This window comes from Solanum verrucosum, unplaced genomic scaffold (genome assembly GCF_900185275.1).
Source record: "Solanum verrucosum unplaced genomic scaffold, falcon-dt-bn FXZP01000121.1, whole genome shotgun sequence".
Taxonomy (NCBI): Eukaryota; Viridiplantae; Streptophyta; class Magnoliopsida; order Solanales; family Solanaceae; genus Solanum; species Solanum verrucosum.
Genome location: NW_026020509.1, coordinates 535,814 through 561,320, shown reverse-complemented (window position 1 = coordinate 561,320; position 25,507 = coordinate 535,814). Strand labels below are relative to the sequence as shown.

General features: G+C 33.7%; 4 protein-coding genes across 4 annotated transcripts; 3 read left to right on the top strand and 1 right to left on the bottom strand.

Annotated features, from left to right (window-relative positions):
- The first annotated feature begins 722 nt into the window (after positions 1 to 722).
- LOC125809729 (nucleobase-ascorbate transporter 6-like) lies at positions 723 to 11,835 on the top strand. Its single transcript, XM_049489327.1, has 15 exons — positions 723 to 827; positions 916 to 1,080; positions 5,415 to 5,512; positions 5,622 to 5,795; positions 6,881 to 6,981; positions 7,227 to 7,302; positions 7,383 to 7,442; positions 7,551 to 7,735; positions 8,781 to 8,877; positions 9,286 to 9,372; positions 10,597 to 10,655; positions 10,741 to 10,832; positions 10,921 to 10,998; positions 11,111 to 11,271; positions 11,357 to 11,835. The coding sequence occupies exons 2-15, from the start codon at positions 960 to 962 to the stop codon at positions 11,573 to 11,575; spliced, it is 1,608 nt and encodes a 535-aa protein (XP_049345284.1). The 5' UTR covers positions 723 to 827; positions 916 to 959; the 3' UTR covers positions 11,576 to 11,835.
- Positions 11,836 to 15,155: 3,320 nt separating this feature from the next.
- On the top strand, positions 15,156 to 15,934 carry LOC125809737 (uncharacterized). Its single transcript, XM_049489336.1, has 3 exons — positions 15,156 to 15,439; positions 15,523 to 15,659; positions 15,746 to 15,934. The coding sequence occupies exons 1-3, from the start codon at positions 15,181 to 15,183 to the stop codon at positions 15,833 to 15,835; spliced, it is 486 nt and encodes a 161-aa protein (XP_049345293.1). The 5' UTR covers positions 15,156 to 15,180; the 3' UTR covers positions 15,836 to 15,934.
- A 2,032-nt stretch (positions 15,935 to 17,966) lies between these two features.
- LOC125809736 (LIM domain-containing protein WLIM1-like) lies at positions 17,967 to 21,426 on the bottom strand. Its single transcript, XM_049489335.1, has 5 exons — positions 21,174 to 21,426; positions 18,978 to 19,074; positions 18,837 to 18,874; positions 18,646 to 18,732; positions 17,967 to 18,421 (listed from the first exon to the last, which is right to left on the bottom strand). The coding sequence occupies exons 1-5, from the start codon at positions 21,309 to 21,311 to the stop codon at positions 18,242 to 18,244; spliced, it is 540 nt and encodes a 179-aa protein (XP_049345292.1). The 5' UTR covers positions 21,312 to 21,426; the 3' UTR covers positions 17,967 to 18,241.
- A 1,307-nt stretch (positions 21,427 to 22,733) lies between these two features.
- On the top strand, positions 22,734 to 23,169 carry LOC125809627 (agamous-like MADS-box protein AGL103). Its single transcript, XM_049489222.1, has one exon. It carries the CDS (start codon positions 22,750 to 22,752, stop codon positions 23,167 to 23,169), a length of 420 nt encoding a protein of 139 aa, XP_049345179.1. The 5' UTR covers positions 22,734 to 22,749.
- The last annotated feature ends 2,338 nt before the right edge of the window (positions 23,170 to 25,507 follow it).

Genomic DNA, 25,507 nt, shown 5'->3' with positions numbered 1-25,507 from the left:
TAAATTTTTTAAAATATAAGGCTTAGATTTAAAAAAACCTTAGTCAGATTGCTGACAAAAGATAAACTATTTTTATTGAAGTAATAAATATAAATTAGCACTTAAACTAATACACAGGAAGCGGGGAGAGGGGGGGGGGGGGTCAAGATTCTTTTGATTAATTTCTATTTCTTACAAATATTTGTTTATAAATTTATTTTCGAGAAAAATAATAATTCAAATTTTGTGCTATGATAAAAATTCTGTTTTCGTTAATCGTGGTAAAAATATTTTTGTTGTTATAAAATTACTCTAAATATGTCTTTATTTGATTTTCAATATATAAGTCTCTGTTAAAAAGGTTAAACGTATTCTTGTAATATGCGAAATAATTCACATTTGCTTATAAAACTTTGTGAATTAGCACAGTTTTTTTCTAATCAACAAATACCAATAATTATTGCTCTAAATCAATAACGAGAAATGTCTTTCTTGATATTTTCTTTAATGTATAGTTTCATTTTACTAAGGTCCTTTTAAATTTCGAAAGAATTGAGTTTATAATTCGTTATGAAATTATTTTAATATTTTTATTTTATGTTAAAATATTATTTCTTCTATTCAATTTGTAAGTGATGATAAGTCGTAAAATATAATTTTCAGTTAAATTTTGTTATTATTACATTATTACATTACATTACATTACATTAATACAAAAGTGAGTGGGGTGTGTAGTACTACACCATGTGGCCTGGCTGCTCCATTCTTGTCACTCTTCTTCCTTTTGAGCTTCATTTTTCCATTTCTCTGTACCATAAAACCTTTTTCTTCAGTTTTTTGCTCTCTTGGTACTTTCACAAACTTTTTTTTGTGACATTTTTTTTTTCTTTTTTCATAGTTTTTTCTGAGAGATTTGCTGATTTGGGTGTGCTGTAGATTTGGGGTGTTGCACTTGTTGGTGAAGAGAGAGAGAGAGAGAAATGGCAGGAGGTGGAGGAGGAGGAGCAGCTCCAGCAGCAAAGGCAAGTGAACCAGTGCCACATCCACCAAAAGATCAGCTTCCTAATGTTTCCTACTGCATTACTAGTCCTCCCCCATGGCGTAAGTTTCTTTACATCTCTTTCCCTTTTATGCTACCCCACTACATTGCTTTGTGTTTTTATTATCTTTTTTTATTTTGGGGGTTTGATAATGGGTACTTGTTAGTTTCTTTGAGCAGACGACTGAGTGAGTGGTTCAGGTTCGAATCTCAGCTTAATGTGAGCTCATAGGAGCTTAGGGTTGGGACAATGTGGGATAGTACGGCTAACAAGTGGATTAATCGAGGTGCATACAAGCTAGTCTAGATGCATATGGTTTATGGGTTATGATTCTTGTGAACCCATTTTCTTTCTTTCTTGAAGACTGCACTGTACTACTTGATAACACAATCACTTGTTCTGGTTTCACATTTTCTATTTTCTTCAAAGGTGTGTGTCATGTTATGCTTTGGGTTCATGGGTTTTATGTTTTTAGCCAGCAAATTGGAATCTGAAACTGGTCTAGCAGCTCCCAAAATGTGCACCTATTTTTTTTGTACTGGTTTTTTTTTCCATGTCTATTTCCATTAAAGAGCATTCAAAAGGAGGAGGGCGTGGACCTTACCTCACTGTAACAATACAAGATAACAATCTTCAAGGAAGAGTTTAGCCTATACAAAGTCTCTTCCTTAGTCTCAGGAATAATTCAACTTACAAAAAAGTTAGCCTTATCAAACCTCCTTCTAATACTAGGAAGTTGATATTTATCTAGTTGAAAGGGTCTCTTTAATTCTTTTGGAAGTTGTTGAAAAGAATAGTAAAAGTTACCCATTCCACTTGAGGATGCCATTTTTGCCAATAAATCAGCCATTTGGTTGGCCTCTCTGAAACAATGGCGTACTTGTGTTTCATCTATGTCCATGTTGAGCCTTATTTCCCTGATGATCTCTTTGAGTTTAAGGTTGGAGTTGTTCTCTTCTTTTAGCATGTTAGCAATAACCATAGAGTCCATCTCCAAGTCCAGTCTGTTGATATTGTTTTGATTGGACCATTGAACACCATATCTAACAGCTTCAGCTTCTGCTTGATTGTTACTTTCACAAAATATTGGAATTGAATAGGCCATTACAAGATCTCCAACTGCATCTCTAATGATACCCCCAATTCCAGCTCTGTTATTGCTTCTTAAAAAACTAGCATCACTATTGAGTTTGAATCTTCCCTCAGTAGGTTTTTTCCAGACAACGACCTTACAACTCACCACTGGTTTCATTCTTTCCACAGTTTGACAAATATGTAGCCATGTGTAGTTATCATCAAACAATTTGCAGTTAGGGAAAGCTATACCAATAGCAGCTTTAATGTTCCACAAAATTTGAGTTTCCATTCTTTTAGTATTGAACTTCTTGGTGAAGAATCATTTGATTGTATTTCATTCAACAAATTGAGGCTAATTTGGTTGTATTGTGGATGGAGTCTATTTTGTTTATACATCTCAAGGTTTGTGTGTATCTTATAGTTGAGAAAGATGTCTTTACCATCGATATAGTCTCAACTAATTATAGAGAGCTTATGGCTATAAAGCTGACTGTATAAATTATTTCTTTGTGGACCGACATCGTATTTACTCTGCAAAGTATTTGCTTATTTTCCCTTTAGTGCTATTGAGCTAAGCGTTTTGGAATGCCACTATGTAAATGGTGAAGTTATATGTTCTAAATATTGTCTTAAATTGGTTTCACCAAGTGATTGTGGACCAAGTTGATTCTGTGTAATTGTTCGAATGTTTAATAACATCCCCTCTTATTTTTTTAAATATTTTTTGATGACAAGGGAAACCCGCAGGTGCTACCCTTTAGGTGCGCACAGGGTAAAACCCCCGCTCCTATGCAATAGCTCGCAAACCACATAGGAGAGGTAACCCGCACTAGGCAAGCCTGGTGCGACGAGTTCGACCTAGAAGGCAAACCCCTTACTTTCGTTGGCAATGGGTTTCGAACTTGAGACCTCCAACATGGAAGTCCCAAGCTCAAACCACTGTGCCACCCCGAAGGGTACATGCCCTCTTATACCGTAACCAATCGGTCCCTTATTGTCTTATGGTACATGGCACCCAGGCCTAGCAAACCTACCTAATATCTGACATTAGTTTTTCATGTATGTATTGCATTTTAATTATAATCATATGGGTTTTCCGTTCTACTAGAAGGACTAATCCACCATTCAATTCAATACATACATAAGAATATAAAAGGTAAAATATGGGTTGTATTCATATTGGATCTAAAACAAACACTACAAAGAAAAAAAGGATCTGCATATCAAAGATAAATCTTTCAACTGTAAATCCTCGAAGAAACAAACAAAAAAAAAACACATGATCCCAATCTTTAAAACATTCAGAAAATATACCCGAAAAAAAACCCATACAAATAAATCACTCAATTCTCTTTCTTTTACCCTTATCAGCAACAACAACATTCTTGTTCTCCAAGAAACGAATTCTCCAGTTGACAGCAACAAGCTTTGATTCAACTAGCGTCAAGAGATCTTTCCCTCCTTGTTCTTCTTCTGGTTCTGGTACTAGTGTTGATGATTCCTTGTGCTTCTTTTCGGGTTTCAGATTTTGAGAGTAGAGATCAAGAACTTCTTTACAGGCATCCAAATTGTCAGGCCAAGTTTGCAGTTCCCCATTAGGACCAGTAATAACAGTACAAACCTTGATATCGCAGAGAGTTGCAAGCTCCATTGATTTCCTCTTTATGCATTCTTTCCTCACTTGATAAGACTTGGGATTGTTTGTTTTCTTCTTGCTTTGATCTTCTTCTGCCTTCTTGCAGATGAAGATCAAAGCAAGAAGAAAACAAACAAACAATCCTAAGTCTTATCAAGAAAGAATGCATAAAGAGGAAATCAATGGAGCTGCAACTCTCTGCGATATCAAGGTTTGTACTGTTATTACTGGTCCTAATGGGGAACTGCAAACTTGGCCTGTCAATTTAGATGCCTGTAAAGAAGTTCTTGATCTCTACTCTCAAAATCTAAAACCTGGAAAGAAACACAAGGAATCATCAACACCAGTACCATTACCAGGAGAAGAACAAGGAGAGAAAGATCTCCTGACGCTAGTTGAATCAAAGCTTGCTGCTGTCAACAGGAGAATTCGTTTCTGGGAGAACATGAATGTTGCTGTTGCTGATAAGGGGAAAATAAAGAGCATTGAGTGATTTATTTATTTGTATGAGTTTTTTTTTGGGTATATTTTCTGAATGTTTTAAAGATTGGGATCGTGTGTTTTTTTTTCTTGTTTCTTCGAGGATTTACATTTGAAAGATTTATCTGTAGATCCTTTGTAGTGTTTGTTTTATCAGCAGTTAATCCAATATGAATACAACCCATATTTTACCGTATATATTCTTATGTATGTATTGAATTGAATGGTGGATTAATCCTTCTAGTAGAATGGAAAACCCATATGATTATGTTGAAGTATGACATCTAAAAACTTAAGTTGTTAGAGAGAGCACACTTTTATTATTTGATTATATTTTCAACACGCCCCCTCACGTGTGGGCCTAATTTTTTTATGTTGAAGTGTATGACCATCTCATCTAAAAACTTAAGTTGTTAGAGAGAGCACACTTTTATTATTTGATTATATTTTCGACACGCCCCCTCACGTGCGGGCCTAATTTTTTTATGTTGAAGTGTATGACCATCTCATCTAAAAACTTAAGCTGTTAGACAGAGCACACTTTTATTATTTGATTATATTTTCAACACGCCCCCTTATATGCGGGCCTAATTTTTTTCATGGGCCAAGCACGTGAATTTTTTTTTGATTTGGGTGGCGATGAGATTCGATCTCAGGACCTTTGACCGCTCTGATATCCTGTTGAAGTGTATGATCATCTCATCTAAAAGCTTAAGCTGTTAGAGAGAGCACACTTTTATTATTTGATTATATTTTCAACATATTATAATTAAAATGCAATAAATACATGAAAAATTAATGTCAGATATTAGGTAGGATAGGGTTAGGGTTTGCTAGGCCTGGGTGCCATGTACCATAAGACAATAAGGGGCCGTTTGGTTACGGTATAAGAGGGCATGTTATTAAACACAATGTGTATTGACCATCACTTGTTCTGGTTTCACTTTTTCTATTTTCTTCAAAGATAAATCACTAGCGATTTGTGTGTGTCATGTTATGCTTTGGGTTCATGGGGTTTGTGTTTTTAACCAGCAAATTGGAATCTAAAACTGGTTTGATATGGGAAGCAGCTCCGAAAATGTGCACCCTATTTTCTTGGTACTGGTTGGTGAAGAATCATTAGATTGAATCTATATGTTTTAAATTGGTTTCGCCATGTGTATTGTGGACCAAGCTGATTTTGTGTAATTGTTGGAATGCAGCTGAAGCTATTCTTCTTGGATTTCAGCATTATCTTGTTATGCTTGGTACCATAGTTATCATTCCTACTGCTCTAGTTCCCCAAATGGGAGGTGGAAATGTGAGGCCTCCAGACACATTGAACGACTTAACTACTTAAGATATGAGTTTCTCTTTTGACCTCATGTAGTGTTATACATTTTAACTGGAAGAATACCTGCCCGTTGCAGGAGGAAAAAGCCCAAGTTATTCAGACATCGCTATTCGTCGCTGGGCTGAACACCTTGTTGCAGTCTATCTTTGGGACTAGACTGCCTGCTGTGATTGGAGGGTCTTATACCTTTGTTGCACCTACAATCTCGATTATCCTTTCTGGACAATGGAATGACGAAGATCCTGTGTCGGTTAGTGTCCTCAAACACCAGTCATTTTCTCTTTATTCTTTGGATCATCTAGTGAACTTATTGGTTGATTGTCAAGGACAAAAGTTGAGATATTGGTTAACTTATCTACTCAAAAGCCAGCTCCCAAAATCCTTTTCGAAAAGTTAGAAATAAATTACAGCCTTCCTTGTTTTTCCCTTCTTGGGTCATTTAGGTTCCCAATTCTAAACCAATTTTTTACACTCCCTGTCTGATCAGATTTCGTGGCACAATCACTCCATCACTTTTCTTCTTTTCTCTTTATTTGGTCCATATGGTGTAACAACCATTTTTTGTTACCTTTTGACTATTCGTAAATATGTTTAATCCATTTTTTCTCATTTTTCAGCAATATGAAAGTGTGTACAGTGTTTTAGGGTTGTAATGATATTTCTCCAAACAATTGAATCAAAATCACAACTTCTCAATTTTGTAAAAAATATACAAGTACCAATTTTTTTCAATAACCAAATCCAAACACTAACAATAATTTTCCATAATATCACTTTGAGAAAAACAAATTTAAATACCATCCAATCGTCAAAAGAAGCTGATGCACAAATTTAAACCTTTTTGGAGTAATGTGGTCATGCCAGGAGATGTTAAAAGTTTACTACAGAGCAGTGTCTAGGGTTGATAAAAGACTGAAGTTACTACAGAAGACAGTTCCTCTACATATTTTGTGGATTGTTTGGAAAGAAAAAGAGACGTTTTGAGGGAAAGGTAGAGCACCTTCCTTTTCTTAAAAATAGATGCTTACAAATTTATACTCATGGTGTAAGGGTCGTATCGTATGACAGACGGTTTAGTTCAGCTGTTTTGTTCTTTTCTCATACCTTCTTGGTACTGAGATATAATGAATTTTACATTACCTTATCTAAACAAAAAGGAAGAATAAAAAACTGATGCAGAAATAGTTTACTTTCAACTTGATAATTCATGGTAGTGCATATTCCTTTAACTTCTTTAATAGTCAGGAAGATGCTTAGAGACACAAAGGAGGTCATCCAGTGCATCTTGGTGATATTGGGTCTTAATTTATTGTTAATATTTCTCTGTTTATTCAGAAATTCAAGAAGATAATGCGGGCCACCCAAGGTGCCCTTATTGTTGCTTCAACCCTTCAGATTGTCCTAGGCTTCAGTGGTCTCTGGCGCAATGTTACAAGGTTTGTTATATCACAAGATTTCTCCCTCCATTTGAGCGACTTCTCATAATGCTACCTAACTTTATACCATCAATTAAGCACGTACTTGCCTGCTCTTGGATATTCTTATGCTATACTTTGTGAGCAAGTTCTCTAAGTCTAAGGGTCACTTTCTGTGGTTTAAGGTCTGTTCAGTTATGTTAAGTGCTTTGTGTTCGTACAGTGTGCTAGCTCTGATTGTCATTTTACTTCATGTGGATTCTTAGGTTTCTGAGCCCACTTTCAGCTGTTCCTTTGGTTTCTCTTGTTGGCTTTGGTCTTTATGAGTTTGGTTTTCCTGGGGTAAGCAGAAACTCACCACACTTGTCTTGCATTGATATTCATCCAATGATGATTGTTGAATTTGTTTCATCTCTGTTTAGGTTGCCAAATGTGTTGAAATTGGGTTGCCAGAGCTAGTCCTTTTAGTCATTTTCTCTCAGGTGGGTTGCTTTGTCGAGATATCATATATTTCTCGTAAACATTATTTTAAACACACAACATAGTAGGATATAAGTTACACATTCTTAATAAAACACTGGTTTTTGCAGTATTTGGCACACCTGATACGTCCAGGGAAGAATATATTTGATCGTTTTGCTGTTCTTTTCACGGTGATCATTGTATGGATTTATGCACACCTACTCACTGTGGGTGGGGCTTACAATGGAAAGCCACCGAAGACACAAGCAAGCTGCAGAACTGACCGTGCTGGACTCATTAGTGGTGCTCAATGGCACGTGCTTTGCTCCTTCATTTTTCACTTTTCTAATGTACTGGCATGGGTCTAAATATTTGTGTGGATACGCACAGAATTTTTTTAGTATTTTAACATTTATGCGGTCTCAAAGATACGGAACTCCTTGGTAAAAATTACAACTTTGTAAGTGTAAGAGTGGGTCTTGCTTCTATTGCTTACATAAATTCAAAAAGGATTCTACAGCATGGTATAAAAGTTGTGTTCTAGGGAAGTGGCACATGTTAGCACAGCATAAAAAGGAAAGTAAGATGCTTATGTTGGGACATAAGGATTAGTTTCTCATAACCTATATTGCATTACAATCTTCAACATAATAACACTTTGTTTTGACATATGGCATATACCATTGTCTTCCACTCTTGAGTCATAGATTTTAAGAAATTTAGAGTGTAACATGTCATGCTCTTTTTGCCTCTCTAAAGTGACTACCCCAGTAGCTCCTGTGAGCAGTAGTTCTGGAAAAGACAAGAAATTGGTGCGTACTAGTCCATTAAACTAACCTTGCGTAATTTGATTGAAATGATAAACAAGAAGAAAATAAGAGAGATGCATGGAATGATGCTTTGTGATTTTGTTTCATAGCCAGTTTAGTCACAACTGATCAACTGGTTGTGCTGGTCTGTTATTCCCACACTGAGCATATCTGGCAGATATGGTCATGGTGCTACAGATTAGGAAAAGTAAGCACAAGTGGGTGTCCCAAAATAACCTATCTGAGTCTTATATTATCGACTGCATAGAGTGTTTGTTGGTCAATTTTAAAAAATGGAGCATAGCAAAATTTAGATTTCGTTATCCATTTCATCTTCTCTTACTGTTGGTCTTATGGTTGTGACATGGGATGCATATTGTTTGAAAAACATTCCATTATGTTCATTACTCATATAAAGTTGTTTTTGTTGGTTCAGTATTGTTCTTAATTTGTTACTTTAGTCCATTAGGAAAATATTCCTCTAGAATTACGAGGCAACTTATTGTAATTTTAATAGTTCTCTTTTCTTTTACTGGCTTGAACCTGCAGGATTAGTATTCCTTACCCTTTCCAATGGGGACCTCCTTCATTCAATGCTGGTGAAGCATTTGCTATGATGATGGCTAGTTTTGTTGCTCTTGTAGAGGTTTGTTCACCTGTCAGAGCTTGGTCAAAGATATTGAAAAATTGTGAATGCTTTATTTTCTTGTTCTGGCAGGTTTTGTAAATATTTTAGTTTCAGGCTGTTTTCTTTGCTAATTCCACTATGATCCGGATTGTCTTATATTTTGGCTACTTTAGTTATTGTTTTTATGAAACGTTTAGTTGTTGTTGCAGATGTTCTGAGTTACTACTTCTCAACCTTCGTCTGCTTCCTCTTTCTTTGTGCTGTCCCTTTTTTTTTTTTTATCTGTTTGCATCCTTTTTCCAATTTGTGTGATTTCACACCTCCTTTTAGCCATTTTTCTGAAGAAAAAAAAGAGATACTTATAAGCTCTGAAAGAGATAGGCTTTGAACTAACTTCCTTTCACGCTTGTGCTTTGGTGTTTTCAGTCCACTGGTGCTTTTATTGCAGTTGCAAGATATGCAAGTGCCACTCCCTTACCACCATCCATACTTAGTCGTGGTGTTGGTTGGCAGGTAAACAGGATTTCTTTCCTAAAATTTCTCCCATCCCTCTCGCCCTCTTGTAAAGTGAAAATAGTAAGGGAAGTTCTGTTGTATTTCATTGAAGTGGAGCCTTACTCTGAATCAAATGCATAGAGTCTTTAGGGAGGTTTATGTGAAGCCGTAAGTAGATTAGGAGAACTACACTAAGTTGGAATGTCATCGCACTCATCCAGTATCAGCATTGTCAACACACATAAATTCACAGTAAGAATTATGAACTGTTTTTAGTTATCCCAACGCCCAACTCTAACTAGAATGCTTTATTTCCATAACTGATAAAACTAGTCAAAATCTTTGACCACTCAAATGCAATTTTGCTACCAAACATTTCTATCTGTGGTCCAATTTGAGTAAATTTTGCAGTTGATCCACTTTGGGTGTGACAGTACATGGCGGATATGATATTTCTTCTGTTAGTGGATATCATACGTTATGTGGTTAAGGGATTGGAACAGCCCAAAATTCCTGCATCCCTATCTAAAGATCTTTGCCTTGGAACTCAATAATTCTCTCTTGCTTCCTCACATGTTTTCTGAAAATATTCATCTTCTTCTTCCACGTGTTGTCTTTCGTTTTCTACCATTCATTTAGCAACGAATTCTTTTATCTTGGAAAATTAGACACATAAATTAAACACTTACATGCTGTTGTTACAGGAATATTCTCCTATAAACCTTTCATGATAAGTGAGTTTTAATATGCGATAGCATGGTAGTTATCATTTTTATCAGATTACCAATTAAAACATATCAATAGATTTACCTGTATACTTTTTACACTTCCAGTGCATAGAAGTTAAACTCTATTGCATTATATCATGTTTTTGCAGTACATAATTTATTGAATGCAAGGGGCTAGAAAGACAGCTTAAAAAGGGCTTACTCAGTTCATCAAATGCTCCCGGACTAGTTGGGGTAGAAGAGAGTGCACTGGATGTATATTTAGCAACCTTCCCATCACCCTCATTGAATGATACTTCGGGATCATGGGAACATTAAAAAGTTTTTTCAAGTTATTTTTTTAAAATTTCATTCTTTTTTAAGGTGGGGGTAGGTCAGATTGGAAAAGGAAGAAATCTATTTTGTTCATCTTAATGAGGTTCGCGGGAAGTGTGATTGTTTCTCTTCCCCTACCATTTGCTATTTCTTCATACCTTGCTTTCTTTAATTTAGATACATTCTGTTTTTGCCTCAGGGAGTTGGCATTCTACTATCAGGATTATTTGGCACTGGGAATGGATCTTCTGTATCCGTGTAAGTCCAGACAAAAACCTTCTGCAACTTGACATTGCCTTGTTATGATAGTTGACTAAGTAGACTTACTTTTGTGTACATGCAGGGAGAATGCTGGTCTTTTAGCATTGACACGTGTTGGCAGTAGAAGAGTTGTTCAGATATCTGCTGCGTTCATGATTTTCTTTTCAATTCTCGGTAAATCACCACTCTTAACACTTCGTTTGAGGATACTTGATTCTCTTTACCCTCTATCGATTTGTCTTGACAACCGCATTATCATCAGGGAAATTTGGAGCTGTCTTTGCTTCAATTCCTGCACCTATTGTTGGTGCTTTGTATTGCCTTTTCTTCGCTTATGTAGGTATGTATATCTTTTGAGGCAAGCATATGCCCTGGATCACTGCCATGCCAAAATATTTCATGTTATGGAAAGCTTGGGAATTATTTTTTCTTATGATGTTCTTTCTTCGCAGGCGCTGGAGGCTTAGGCTTTCTTCAGTTCTGCAATCTTAATAGTTTCCGCACCAAGTTTATATTAGGTTTCTCCGTCTTTCTTGGCTTGTCCATTCCACAGTACTTCAATGAGTATACTGCTGTTGCTGGTTATGGACCTGTTCACACACATGCAAGATGGGTATAGCAAATTTACATCATTTTATAAATGTCCTAACATTTTTGACTTATGTATTAAGAGCTTTTGTGGTTTGTTATTCTTTCAGTTCAACGACATGGCCAACGTGCCCTTTCAATCAAAAGCTTTTGTGGCGGGTATCGTGGCCTTTTTCCTAGACAACACAATGCACAAAAAGGATGGCCAGACAAGAAAGGACAGAGGCAAGCACTGGTGGGACAAATTCAAGTCCTTCAAGACTGACACAAGAAGTGAGGAATTCTACTCCCTCCCATTCAATCTGAACAAGTATTTCCCATCTGTGTGATTTGGCGACGCCACGGAGACAAAGGTTCATCTTTCTACTAGCACTAGAGTTTTGCTTTCTCCCTTTCCACTTAAAGCTGTGTTTGTGGGAAGGGTGATGGGGGGAGGTAGGTTGCTGCTGCAACATCAATTTTCTTCTTTCATGCGAAATGAAGTATAAAATAGTCTGATCATTTTGAAGAAGCTTAGAACAACAGTTAATAGTTTAAGTATTTCCTACTGTTGTAAATTTATGGATATGATTGGATTCAACTTTAACTAGCAATAGAGCAAGCAATCCTTTTATGAATTTTAATTAGCAGTAAATCAGACTGGACAATTTGTTATAGAAAATATCAAAGTGATAAGTAGGAACAACAAAACACTAGGACAATTTTTTGACTAACATGAAAAAAGAAAGAAAAATTGTAAAAGGGTTAAAAATGTTTTTAAATTATGTGAAATTAAACAAAAATGTCTTTAATTAATAGTTTGGTCCAAAAATGCTCTTACGGGTTACGACTAACAGTTTGGTTAAAAATGTCTTTATTGTTACTTAATGGGTCAAAATGTTCTTTTTCTAATAAATATATTAGTTGAGTGCATTTTTGTTTAATTAAAAATCCTAATAATATATTTTAATTTCTTAATTTTTTCTAAATTGAAGTAAATAATTTGCTAACAATTAAAACTATTTTTAGGAAAAGAATACGTTTAAAAAGAAAATAATAATATATTTATTTAGAAAAAAAGACATTTTTGATCCATTAAATCATTTTTGGATCATACTATTAATTAAAGATATTTTAATTCAATTTTGCATAGATCGAAAGTATACAACCAAATGATGACTGTGTTACACTGGTACAGAAGGGGAGACCAAGATAATAGGACCACTGAGCCACTATGAATTGTTATTTGAAGAGAGAAAAACAAAAAAAGGGAATTTGGATAACTTTTTTCCTATCATTTTCTTTTGTTATTCTATACCCTTTCTTATTTCTTTCCAAATTGGATTTAACAGATAAAAGTAGAATTTTGAAGAAATTAATTGGTCAAAATTGGCATTGTCAATGTCATTATGAAGTTCTTTCAAGCATGAATTGAGTGTCATAATGTATTAATGTTTCAAGTACACTTAGATTCTCCTTTGTTGAAAGGGAGCTACTTCATATAATTGTACTCAAGAGTATATATAGTATATGAAAATCATGTGATTTAGATGATTTCTTATTATTTGTCTAAATTTTGGTGGTACAATTACTTAGTACATGTGTTAGTGGCCAGAAAGTAACAAGTATTATCAGAGACAAACTCAGAATTTGAAAGATTGTGGGTTACCATTGTTTTAACAGAGAGGTTAGAGAAATTTTCAATGACAATAGAGGGATAATGTTATGTCCGACTAGTCACTAACGACATGAGCAGCGGCGAAAAATATAAATATATAGGTCATATATGAATTCTAATTAGTTATTTCCTTCATTTCAAAATGAGTGGTGTTTTAGCCGTGTGTTAAGATTTCAAGAAGAATTAATCTTATTCTTCTAAAATTACCCTAGTTTCAAAATAAAGAGTTTTACACCATTCAATAATCATTTTTTTCATTGATGACATTTTAGGAGCAAGTTAGTAAAAACACTCCTTATTTGTTACTTTTTCTCTTCATTTTTACTTGTTCACTTTAGATTCTGCATGCCCGTTAATAAACGATTAATATGGTTTTTTACCACAATATCTATATTAATTGATCCCCTTATTATTCTAACGGTGTTCAATTCTCCCTAAATATATTCAGATTCATACTCTCTCCATTTCAAATTAATTGAATTGTTGAGACCTTTTTCATTTTTCAAATTAACTTAATTGTTTAATTTTCAAGACTACTTTTAGAATGTTCTTCTAATTTTACCCTTCATTAGTTAGCATTGGAATTAGTTATTAATTAATATTCAGTTATTTATCATAAATTTGACAATAGCTAATAAGGGTAAAAATAGAAAATTATGTCTAATTTATGTCTTAATCTTCTTTTCTTAAAGAATGTGAAACACCTCAACAATTTAATTAATTTGAAATGAAGAGAGTATTAAATACCCACACAATATATAATGCATGATCAGAATTAAAAAATATTAATCATATCAACAAAGCAAACACATAATATTTGAAGACAACGGATGCATCATTATCATAACATAGACACTAGTGAAGCATTTTATTAACAATCGATGGTTAATATCATATTCGACTGATCACTAATAACATAAGCAATAACGAAAATACAAATATATAGGTAAAATATGAATTTTAAGCACATGAATTAAAAGAAGAATATGCATGGTTAAAATAAATGCGCATGCAACAGACAGAAAGAAGACGAAGTATATTTTTATGGTCTTTTTGTAACTTTGAGGGGAAACAACAATGGGAATTAACTCAGTGGAATAGCAGAAGATGTTGGATAAAGTTAGATACAGCAAAAACAGAATTGTTCCAATTTTGCACTATCCAAGATCTATCTACAGAAAGAAAAAGGGAGTATTTTTGTATGATGATTTGTTTGGGGGAGTGAGATCTGTGCCATGCTGGTGTAAATCATGTCTTCTTTTCACGCCTTTCTTTGTTCAACCATGCCATACCATCATCACTATCCATTCGATTCGATGTCCGAATCAGCTTATGCGCATCTTAATTATTTTACAGGATATATATCACATTCCACAAGCATATGTATTATATAACGTTTTTACCAATAGATAGGTAGATGTCAAGGAATTACTTGATTTATTTTTGTTTTTATAGAAATTTAAATCTTTTTTTTAGTCGAAAACTTATATGGTATATAAATAGATTAAATTTTTTAACTCTGTATAAATATATATATGAAAATCCTAGTTGGTAGCTTAGGTGGAGGAATCAATCCTATGTGGCTTGCCACGTCATTAAAAATTTAGAATATTAACTTTTGAGGGGTATTTGTGGTCTCTTGGGATAACGACGGGTGTATTTTTATTCCCAAAATGTAATTGATGGGTATAAGTGATCTATTTTATATAGTTCAGGGATAATTTTGACTATTTTCTGTATTTTTTATGAAATTTTTGACTTCACTATTGAGATCACACCGTAGCCCTCACCTCTAAAATGAACGGATAAAGTAAAATCTTAGTATGTTGACTATCTGAACTTTTTTACCTTGTTGATAAGATAAAGATTCCATTTCACCTTGTATCCTCTTCCTCATTTTTCCTTCTCCTGGCCTAGTTTTTTTTTTTTTTTAAATTTCCATTATGTCTTTGATATTTATATTAGAGCCCGATTAAATTTGAATTCGCACCCGATATTTATATTAAAGTCCGATTAAATCTGGATTCGCGCCGGAAAGTTTCACATTGGGGATAAAGCATTCTTTAACAATGGTGACTCCATACCAAAATGACTCAGATTCGAGACCTCTAAAAAAGGAAGAAGTACTTACGATTCCACCACAACCCTGATTAGTTCTCCTTGCCCAGTTGACAGTTGACACTTATATAAAGGTCATAGCCTAGCTCATTTTCAGCAGCAAAGTTTATTCCCCCCAATATTTACAGAGAATTAAAGCAAACAACATAACTTAGAGAGATGGGGAATTGCCAAGCAATTGATAATGCAGCTTTGCTATTACAACATCCAAATGGCAAAGTAGAGAAGCTCTATTCATCTGTCACTGCTCACCAAATCATGAAAATAAATTCTGGTCATTATGTTTCTCTTCTTCTCACCACCACCACTACCACCACCACCAACAATAATACACCGGTACGAGTTAGGCGAATAAAGCTTCTCAAACCTAATGATACACTTGTTCTTGGTCAGATTTACAGACTAGTTACTGCTCAAGGTTAGTTACTTCTCGAGAATCTTAGTAACTCAGTTGATTACATTTGTCTGGTTAGTAATGATTTGATACCCTTGTTTATACAGAGGTAATGAAAGGATTGTGCGCAAAGAAGTATGCGAAGCTGAAGCAGTTAGAATATTCATGTGAAAAGTTGACTCAAAAATCAAATTTGAATGTTAAACAAAGTGTTACAAGATCTGTTCAGGAGAATTCTAAACAGGTGAATTTTTAATTTTCATTTTAATTCCAAAAAACCTGTTTGTTAGTTTTATTTTTATTTTATGAGATGATTTTTTTCTTCTTCAGGTTAAACAGGAAAAACATAGAAACTCAACAGGTGCAAGATGCAGAGCATGGCATCCCTCATTACAGAGCATATCAGAAGCTGCTTGTTGATTTGGGATGATTATATTATTTGATTAATTAAATTGTTCTACAGAAAAAGTGTCCTTGTTTTGGTGTCCGTAGCTCGATCAATTCCACGAGATACCGGACACCCCTCACCGACAACAAGAGTGGCCCTTTTTTATCACATGTATAGCAAAAGAGAAAAGAAAAAAAAAGAAGGAAGAGATTTCTCACATTTTAATTTTTGAATCATTTGGAGGCATTTGTTCAATTGGAATTATTGTAGCCTGTAGGCTTTGTTGTATGCACCAAAGTTTGTGTACTTGGAAGTACTACTATTAATTTGATAAATCTAATGGACTTTAGAACATTTATTTGAGTAACCTTTCTCCATCAGAATTTTGAGTTTGTGGGGGATGGATTTACCGATTCACATGAACTTAATAATTTTTGCTCATATTCTATAGATGTTAAGAGAAATCTATTAAATACTCCTAAGTATTTGATTATGGATTTAATTATTATTATAATATTAATTTGAGATTGCGATAGAAATTCATAAAATTAAAATGTTGCTAGGTTGGCATCATTCCTGCAAGGCAGCACAAATGTGAAAGACAATGTAGAGAGAAAGAGACTAAATCTAATAGCAACTCATCAAAAGAAAGAATAATTTGAGAGTGGGTGAAAGAACACATCAAATTAAAGGCTAAAAAAGGACGAAAAGGAGTTACTGGAATATGATAAACACCCCTCACTTCCAATTGCAGGCAAAAAGAATCATATGCATGCGTGCATTATTGTTTGGGTAAGATATATGTCTAAGAATTCCACTTCGGATTGAATTAAAAATAGATGGGCGCTCTCCTTATATATATTTGGACATGAAATCTCGTTAGTTTTTGAAGTTGAGTTAGACCCAAATTCATTTCTTTACCTGTTATTAGAACAAGATCCATCCCAATTATAAATTATTGTTTACTGATGTTGGAATTGCTCGAACCAGATGTCCGATCTTGAAAGTGAAATGGGGTGTTGAAGAGTCCGACATCGAATAAAAGACAAATGGATGGTCTCCTTATATGAACTTGCGGAATTTTCCTTACTTTTCCATATGCTATGTATGGGGAACCTCTTCATAATGCTTTTGATTTGCCAATAAGAATGGGGCCTCACTAAGATCTAGTCAATGTCTTCATCACAAACAAACATAATACTTCATGAAAATCCTATCTAATCATTCCTACATTGGCCAATCAGATTTCTGGAGTTGGTGTCCTGCATCTCTTGTGTCTGATTCTTTCTTCTGATAACTAGAACACCAATAATTTAATATTCATATTCTCATTCCACACATCTATAATTTAATTGATTCATCTGAACTCAATATTTTTAACGCAGAATATAATTGAATGTGTAAAAAATCACGAAATTGAAATAAATAAGGTAATGAACCCATAACTTTAAGAATATATAATAGGTTCAATACTAAAAAGCTAAGCAAAAATCTTGAATTCGCCGTAAAAGTTATCTCATTAACAATTGTTTCTTATTGATTTTGCCAGGCCGCTGGAAGCTGGAAAGAACAATATTTTTTTTATAGAATCATTAGCTGGATATAAATATATAAAAAAGCATTCTTTGTGACTGATTATAATGAATATGGTGACACAACTGAGTAAAGGTAATTTGCTAGTAATAATGCCTTGTCCAATTTTGACTTCAAACAATCATTTCACCCATCTTTGTTGCACTGGAAAGAGTAGGGGTTATCCCTCGTCTGTCCTTATAATGGTGGTAACGGTGATGAACTGGTCCGCTGATAAAAAATGCTCACATGGACTATTATACTAGAATTTATTAACTTTGTGCGAGATGAGTAGAAATTACCTAACATTTTGTGTCTTTTAGTTAAAATTTGAATTCTGATCTCTCATAATTTTCACTTACTTCATTGATCGAGACCACATCTTTATATACAATGAGTTTATCTATCTTCTCCTCTTTATAAATGGTGTCATCTAGACCAATTTGTGTGCACATTAACTACTCTTTCAGGATCCTACTATCTCCGACCAACATAAGTACCAAATTTAATTATCAACTAGGAGAAGTAAACTCTCTCATCATAAAAATCCATGAGAATTTTCAAAACAAGCACAACAGCAATTACAATGTGTTTGGTAGAGAAAAAAAAGATTGTATTGGTCAATGGTGGCATTAAAGCACAAACCCATAGACATATAAACACAAAATGAAGGAAACTCTTCTCTTGACTCTCATGAAGATATCATATATAGATATATGTAGTAAGTCTTGAATTGTATGTATGAACCAGAACAACAAACTGGTCCAGCTCCCGACTGAAAGTCGATTACCCTTTATGTTTCAAACTCAAACTCAGATGAAAAAGTTCACGGCAAGGCTCGTGATATTGTTCTCTCAGTCATCCCTTTAGTTTTTCTCATGGTCTTCCATTTGGCTGAAGTTGCCTCTCTCCTTGAAGAGTTGAGTGTGATGGTGCCTACAGTACAATCTATGCTCATGAGCTACATAGTTTGATGGACTGATCACGCATCCTCCATGGCTGCATTTGAAACAAGGCCTGTGGTACGAAGTGCCATCCACTGCTACCTATAAAAGCAGCAGTGACATTAATCTATAAGCTTGATCTAAGAAGAAAATAGCACTTCAGATATGCCGAGTTAGAGGCACAGGCACTAATCCATGGGTTCCTAAAGAGAGCTCAGCTTTTCGAATTTGTACTAAAGTATTTTGAAATAACCTATTCTGTCTAGTCTGCGCCCTGCGGTTTTATAGATTAGTTACCATTAGACAACAAAAGAAATTGTCAATACCTTTTCCAGGGGATAAACAGTTTTCTTGCAAGCAACACATTTATCTTGAGTTCCGCCAAACAAACTTGAAACCTTACTGTTTGATCCCTGGGAGATAAATACGAGGCAATTAATTATAAGATCAGCAGGCAAACTGAAATGGACAAAAATGTATGCTGTAAAATGCTAGAGGAAGAGTGTTCAAATAATACCTGATCCGCAGAACGTTCCCTGACAGTTTTCGGAGCCCCTAAAAAAGAGAAATAACAAACAAGAAGAAACTAGCTTTAGAAGGAGTAGCGATGAAAAATGAAATAGAAGAAAAATCAGCATGCCAACTCTATCTTAACTACCTTCGAAACTCTTATCCAGACTTCCTGTCATTTTGAATAGCTGGTCAAAGTGAGGCCGGCAGTACAAAACTCCTTCGAAGGAGTTATAATTACTCAGCTAAAAAACATTAAAAATGACAAGGAAAATAAGATTAAGACATCTTATAATTAACCACATGAAAACAATGTGCTAAAGAGATGCTAAACATATGAAGGAGAAAATGGAGATATACTCCAAGTACTGTGTCCGTCTGAGAAGTTTACACTAGATTTTGGACTTTTGGTTGATAGAGCCAAATATCTTCATCTGTATAACTAATTGTATAGCACTTCTATGCCAGATTCCATGCTAACAAAGTTGGATGAATAAAAAGTCTCAAGGCCTCCGCAAATCAGAGTTGAACAACAATTACAGTAGCACAATTACTGATAGATGGAGTCAAGTTTCAAAATCAATAAAGTTAGTACAGTAGGATGCAGTTGCAAAGACTCCGCTTAACTTCTCAGGTAAAGACTAAAAGGCAAAGTTTTTACATAAATGATAATTTTGATGGAATGTCTGATTGTCTTCTCATGCCTCCATAAATGTCAGCATTCTTGCATATTTCATTCCTAAAAGAAGAACGGAGCTCATGTATTCTTCACCCAATAAAGTATTCTTGTTTAATTCGTAGCTGTAATTTGGAACTTTAGCCCTAGCTGGTCGTGACCAAGAAACCACTGGTCGGTTTCACTTACTTAGATTAAGCATATTTGAATGGGGAATAATGTCAAGTGTCAACTAATAAATCAGGATTCTCAAGTTAATCAGTCAAAATTGGTCGGCATAAAGGTGAAAATGGGAACAAAAACACAACTCATTGGCTGTTGAGATGATATTAACCGACGTGAGACATTACGAAAAAGAAACAACTACTTCTTCTATATGGCTCCCAAGTTCAAGTGACAAAGGTAAAAAGGTTGAAGGGCTTGTAACTCAGGCAACAAGTTTGAGCCCTGCGCCATGTGAACTAAGCCTAATATTTAAGAGGGGAAGATTAGAGGGGCAGGCCCATTAACCCTGAGTTTCGAGAGTTGCGGTTGGTCCTAAAAGCTAGCCTTAGATGATTTCTTGGTCATAAAAAACAGCTTCTTTAAATAGATCATGTAAACTTCTACCAAATCTCATTTGAATGTTTATATGTGAATCTTAAACCCATAGTTCCCTAGAGTCCATGTAATTACATTTCACAGACCAATTTTGGTCAAAATTTTACGCAGTTAGGGGAGTCCGAAAATACCCCCCGATAGATGCCTCATTTTTCCTCAAGTTACTATCACATCAGTTAACCTTAATACTATCAAACAATCACTCTTCACTAACAATTGCTGAAAGCTTACATAAGTATCTAAAACTCAAACCTTTGAAAGAGGCAAATCATGGTTAACCTTAATACTATCAAACAATTACTCTTCACTGACAATTGCAGAAAGCTTACATAAGTATCCAAAACTCAAACCTTTGAAAGAGGCATATCAAAACAATCTGACAAACATAACCTAACACAGAAAGCATCTATTAGTTGAAATCTCTGTTCTTTTGGGATAAACAGAAGAGCATCATGGATCTCCCAATCAAACCCAATCATTCATTTCTAACAAAGCACAGTAAGACATCGAAGTTGCAAGCTTGCAACTTCTTGTTGCAGATTCAAATACTAAAACTATAAAGAAATGGATCTTGGACCTAACTCAACCCCCAGAAGCCAGCTCACGAGGGGAGGATTGCGCAAGTCCATATAAGAGACCACCCATCCCCTTTTCATCTGATGTGGGAATCTTCAACACCCCACGCCCTCGGCTAGAGGCCTAGTATGTGGACAACTTAAAATGGGAACCCAACATCATACACAATAATTGGGATGGGTCCTGATACCATATAAAAAATGAATCTTGAATCTAACTCAACTCCAAAAACTAGCTCAAGAAGTGGAGAATTGTCCAAATCCATAAAAGGACACCACCCCTCCATTTTTCACTATTCAACACAAACCCTACCCTCTTCTTCCTTTCCTTGACCCATCCTCTCTTGAAACCAATTAGAACATTACAATTCTATCTACAGTATGAAATAACATTGATTTCACATATAAATGTACGCCACATATAACATCAAGCAAGATAAAAGCACAAAAGCACATTTAACAAGAAAAAGATCAGATTTTTAGTGTGTATCACCTTGAGTGTACCCTTACAATGGTGGCATCTGAAACAAGCTTTATGATAAACCTTATTGTCAGCAGTAAGTTGATCCACCAAGTAAACAGTTTTTTCACAAGCCTTACACTTCTGAGTTGTCCCTCCAAAACTTGCCATTTCCTCTGCAGATCTCCACTCAATTCAATGAACAAACAAAACAAAAAAGATACCTTTTTTTCTCTCTCTCTTTCTACTCACAGAGTCCTTCAAATTTGAGTACTTTATATTACCTTTACATTATGGTGTTTGAATTTGGAATTATACTTTATGTCTAATCAAAAAGTTGAGAACAAATATTAAATTCATAATTAAAAATCAGAATAAGAAATCATACTTATAAATTAAGATTCTCAAAATTTAAATACTCTGTTTATTTTTTACGTTTCAATTTGTTTGACTAATAACTTAATTATCACCAAGTTTGAGAAAATAAAGTAAATTTTAAATTTTATAATCTTAAATTAAAAATATCTTTTGATTACAGAGTTTGAAAAAATATATTTATTAAACGAACTAAATAAACTAAAACAAATTAAGGGGAAATATGTTTTTGTATGCTAGTGGTAGTAGGGGCCAGGCAGGGTTTTGATAAAATTAGCGGTCCATAATGAAAGATTATTCTGTCACAGTGATTTAATTACAAGTGTATACACATTAAACAGGATTATTTAAAATTAATTATTTTGAAGTAATCTGACTATATGTTTAACTCGGTTGTGGTTATTGATGCCTTCGAGACATAGCATAATGCATCTGGGTTTAAAACGAACAATAACTTAGTTTTTGTATATACCTTTCAATTAATGTGACACATTTTAAATTTTAAGTTTTAAATAACTATTTTTATTATAACATTTTAAAAATAAATAAACGAGTTAATCATCAATCCAAACTTAAATGAATTGAATAACTTATAATTTCACGAGCTAATTTTATAATTTCTCGTATTAACTATATTTTGGATACCTCAATGGATATATCACCGTTCTTACTATTACCAACTTCAACAATCCTCCCTCCTCTTATACCGTAACCAATTGTTCCAATGTTTAATAACATGCCCGTTTAGAATTCCTTACTATTCAAATTAGGAATACTAATTATAATTTAAATAGGGTAGGAAATAAATCAAGATTAAGATTCCTAAGTAGTTTAGGATTTCTTAGTAGTTTAGAATTCCTTAATAGTTTAAGATTTATTATTTATGGTATTTCCTTATTTAGTTTAATTAGAATTTGTTAGTTTTATAGGTTTCTAGTCCTATTTTACTTTGGTTGTTAGTATTATAAATAAGGATGCCTTATTACATATTTTCAATGTAGTGAGAGATACGTTGAATGTAGAGAGATATACTCAATGTATAAGAATTACAAGAGTTATTGAATAAAATCTCTTACTTACTATTTGTAGATTAATAAGTTTCTTCTACAAAACCATTGCTGGATCTTTTTGTGCATATATTATTACCTTGACAAAACACATATATATACGTACTCATTCTTCTCAGGACTCTACATCGAATCAAGCTATGGTAGACTCTACATCGAATCAAGCTATGGCAGACGAAGATCAAAGCAAGAAGGCAGAAGAAGATCAAAGCAAGAAGAAAACAAACAATCCCAAGTCTTATCAGGTGAGGAAAGAATGCATAAAGAGGAAATCAATGGAGCTTGCAACTCTCTGTGATATCAAGGTTTGTACTGTTATTACTGGTCCTAATGGGGAACTGCAAACTTGGCCTGACAATTTGGATGCCTGTAAAGAAGTTCTTGATCTCTACTCTCAAAATCTGAAACCCGAAAAAAAGCACAAGGAATCATCAACACAAATACCAAAACCAGAAGAAGAACAAGGAGAGAAAGATCTCCTATCGATAGTTGAATCAAAGCTTGTTGCTGTCAACAGGAGAATTCGTTTCTTGGAGAACAAGAATGTTGCCCTTGCTGATAAGGGGAAAAGAAAGAGAATTGAGTGATTTATTTGTATGGATTTTTTCTTCTGTTAGTGGATATCATACTTTATGTGGTTAAGGAATTGGAACAGCCCAAAAATCCTTCATCCCTATTTAAAGACCTTTGCCTTGGAACTCAATAATGTTTTCTGAAAATATTCATCTTATTGTCTTTCGTTTTCTACCATTCATTTAGCAACAAATTCTTTTATCATGGAAAATTAGACACTTCCATGCTGTTGTTACAGGAATATTCTCCTATAAACCTTTCATGATAAGTGAGTTTTAATATGCGATAGCATGGTAGTTATCATTTTTACCAGATTATCAATTAAAACATATCAATATATTTACTTGTATACTTTTTACACTTTCAGTGCATAAAAGTTAAACTATATTACATTATATCATGTTTTATTAAAACTTAAATCGCATAAAAATGATAGGTATATTAAAACACAATTAGTTGCATACTGCAAAATAAGCTATTGATACAAATTTGTTTATGACTTTATTCTAATAAATATTATCAAATTTTGTTGGTTATGAAATACAAGGCATCATATAAGATTTATCGTAACATATATATATATATATATATAAACACACATTTATACACTATTTATGCAATATTGATAAATTACATAACCAGTATGTATACAATATCAATACACGTTTATATACATTTATACAATATTGATAGTTGCGCGGATTTTTTTAAAATTTTAAAAAACAGGTTTTTATGAAAAACAATAACAAAATAAGTTTTGTTTTTTTAAAAATAAAAAATAATTAACTAACGCTACCAAAAAAAAAAAAAGAAGCAAAAATGACCTAATGGTCTTGGGCAGATTTAAGCTCCGTTGAGCCCATGACCCTTTTTAGCTATTTTTTCTGTAAATAGAAAATTGGCTAATTCTTTTGTAAACTTTTTATTTTTTTGTATATTAATGAAATTTCTCCTTTAATATTTTGGCTTTTTATCAAGTGTTATTGAGTGTCCAATTTGTCAATTCTTTGACTAGATTTGATGACTTATATTTTTATTATAGATGCTAAGTAATTAAACTTTTGTAAATCTCTTATTACATAAATCTTAAGTAACATGAGAATAATTACTATTATAAATTAGACTCACAACTACACAAAAAAGAAACAAAAACCTCATGAGTCATGACTTCCCCATTATTTATAGCATGTTTCCTACTTATTTTCTCGTGTTCAGTTAGTTCACAAATCATCTTATACTCAGTTAATATCGAAAACAAAGCTTCAGAAGCAGCAGTAATCCATTGTTTTTTGAGAGGGAAAAATGTTTTCCAAAGTAAATTAATTCCTGGAAGTGGTCCAAATTACATCGATATTCCCATAATTCCCAAAGGAGATAACACACTCACTTGTGATGTAGATTTAATTGTTTTATTAAAAAAACATGGTCATTTTGAGTTATTTAATTTTGATAGAGATAAGGGTAATTGTGAAGCTGTTGGACATTTTTGTCGTTGGGAAATTCAAGATGGAGGAATGTGTATGGGATCTGGAACTAATTGTAAGCTTTTCTTAGAGTGGAATAAGTGATTGATTTAATCTACAATTATATCAATTAAGAATTTTTTTTTATCACTATATAGTTGAGTTTTTCTATTTGAATTATGCATGTTTTTACGAAATCGTTTTTTTTTCAAAATTACAAGAAATAACACTATAACTAAAATCAACCTTTTTGTGGCGATTGTAGTCATTCAAACGCACATATAATTGCCACAAAACCCTAAAATCCTTTACTCTTATGGCGATTAAATGAGTCATCACAAAAAAAACGTAGTTTTTGTAGTATAAATATGATGGTTTGGAGGTCTCTCGTTGGGTACATAGTCATCATTGTTATAAAGAAGCGTTTTATTTTCTAGAATGGACTTTTCAACATATATTTAAAGTTAGTCAGACACTAATATATATACCGAATTCTGAATGAGAAATCAAAAAAAACAAAAACTATACCATAGGTTCACCTTAGACATGAGATAAATAATATCCAAGAGTAGTGTCTTGGTTGTTCTCTAATAAAGCCTACACATTGATGCAATTAAATAAAACAAAATAAAATAAAAGCTCGTATTAAAAAATAAAGGAATAAATCAATTCATGGCGATTAATAATCCAGCAAGGTCAAAGGATAAAATTTAATTATATGATCCAATAATCTATAGATTTATGTAACATTAATAAGTTAGTCAAATTTAGGTGTGAATATACTGACTCAATCGAGCTAGGTCAACTATATTAATGCCAACTCAATCCTATATGTATAGATCCTATACATATAACTTATAAGTCCGTAGTAATAGTAGTATTCTTTCTG

What these genes read in the sequence shown, in the direction of transcription:
- LOC125809736 (XM_049489335.1), bottom strand. Translation starts at nt 21,311, where the DNA reads ATGGCAAGTTTTGGAGGGACAACTCAGAAGTGTAAGGCTTGTGAAAAA. An exon ending in ATTGTAAGGGTACACTCAAG is followed by an intron (nt 19,075 to 21,173) that starts GTGATACACACT and finishes AATGTTTTTTAG; the next exon opens with CTGAGTAATTATAACTCCTT. An exon ending in CTGTTTATCCCCTGGAAAAG is followed by an intron (nt 18,422 to 18,645) that starts GTATTGACAATT and finishes CTGCTTTTATAG; the next exon opens with GTAGCAGTGGATGGCACTTC.
- LOC125809627 (XM_049489222.1), top strand. Translation starts at nt 22,750, where the DNA reads ATGGCAGACGAAGATCAAAGCAAGAAGGCAGAAGAAGATCAAAGCAAG.
- LOC125809729 (XM_049489327.1), top strand. Translation starts at nt 960, where the DNA reads ATGGCAGGAGGTGGAGGAGGAGGAGCAGCTCCAGCAGCAAAGGCAAGT. An exon ending in CCCAAATGGGAGGTGGAAAT is followed by an intron (nt 5,513 to 5,621) that starts GTGAGGCCTCCA and finishes TGCCCGTTGCAG; the next exon opens with GAGGAAAAAGCCCAAGTTAT. An exon ending in GTCGTGGTGTTGGTTGGCAG is followed by an intron (nt 9,373 to 10,596) that starts GTAAACAGGATT and finishes TTTTTGCCTCAG; the next exon opens with GGAGTTGGCATTCTACTATC.
- LOC125809737 (XM_049489336.1), top strand. Translation starts at nt 15,181, where the DNA reads ATGGGGAATTGCCAAGCAATTGATAATGCAGCTTTGCTATTACAACAT. An exon ending in CAGACTAGTTACTGCTCAAG is followed by an intron (nt 15,440 to 15,522) that starts GTTAGTTACTTC and finishes TTGTTTATACAG; the next exon opens with AGGTAATGAAAGGATTGTGC. An exon ending in TTCAGGAGAATTCTAAACAG is followed by an intron (nt 15,660 to 15,745) that starts GTGAATTTTTAA and finishes TTTCTTCTTCAG; the next exon opens with GTTAAACAGGAAAAACATAG.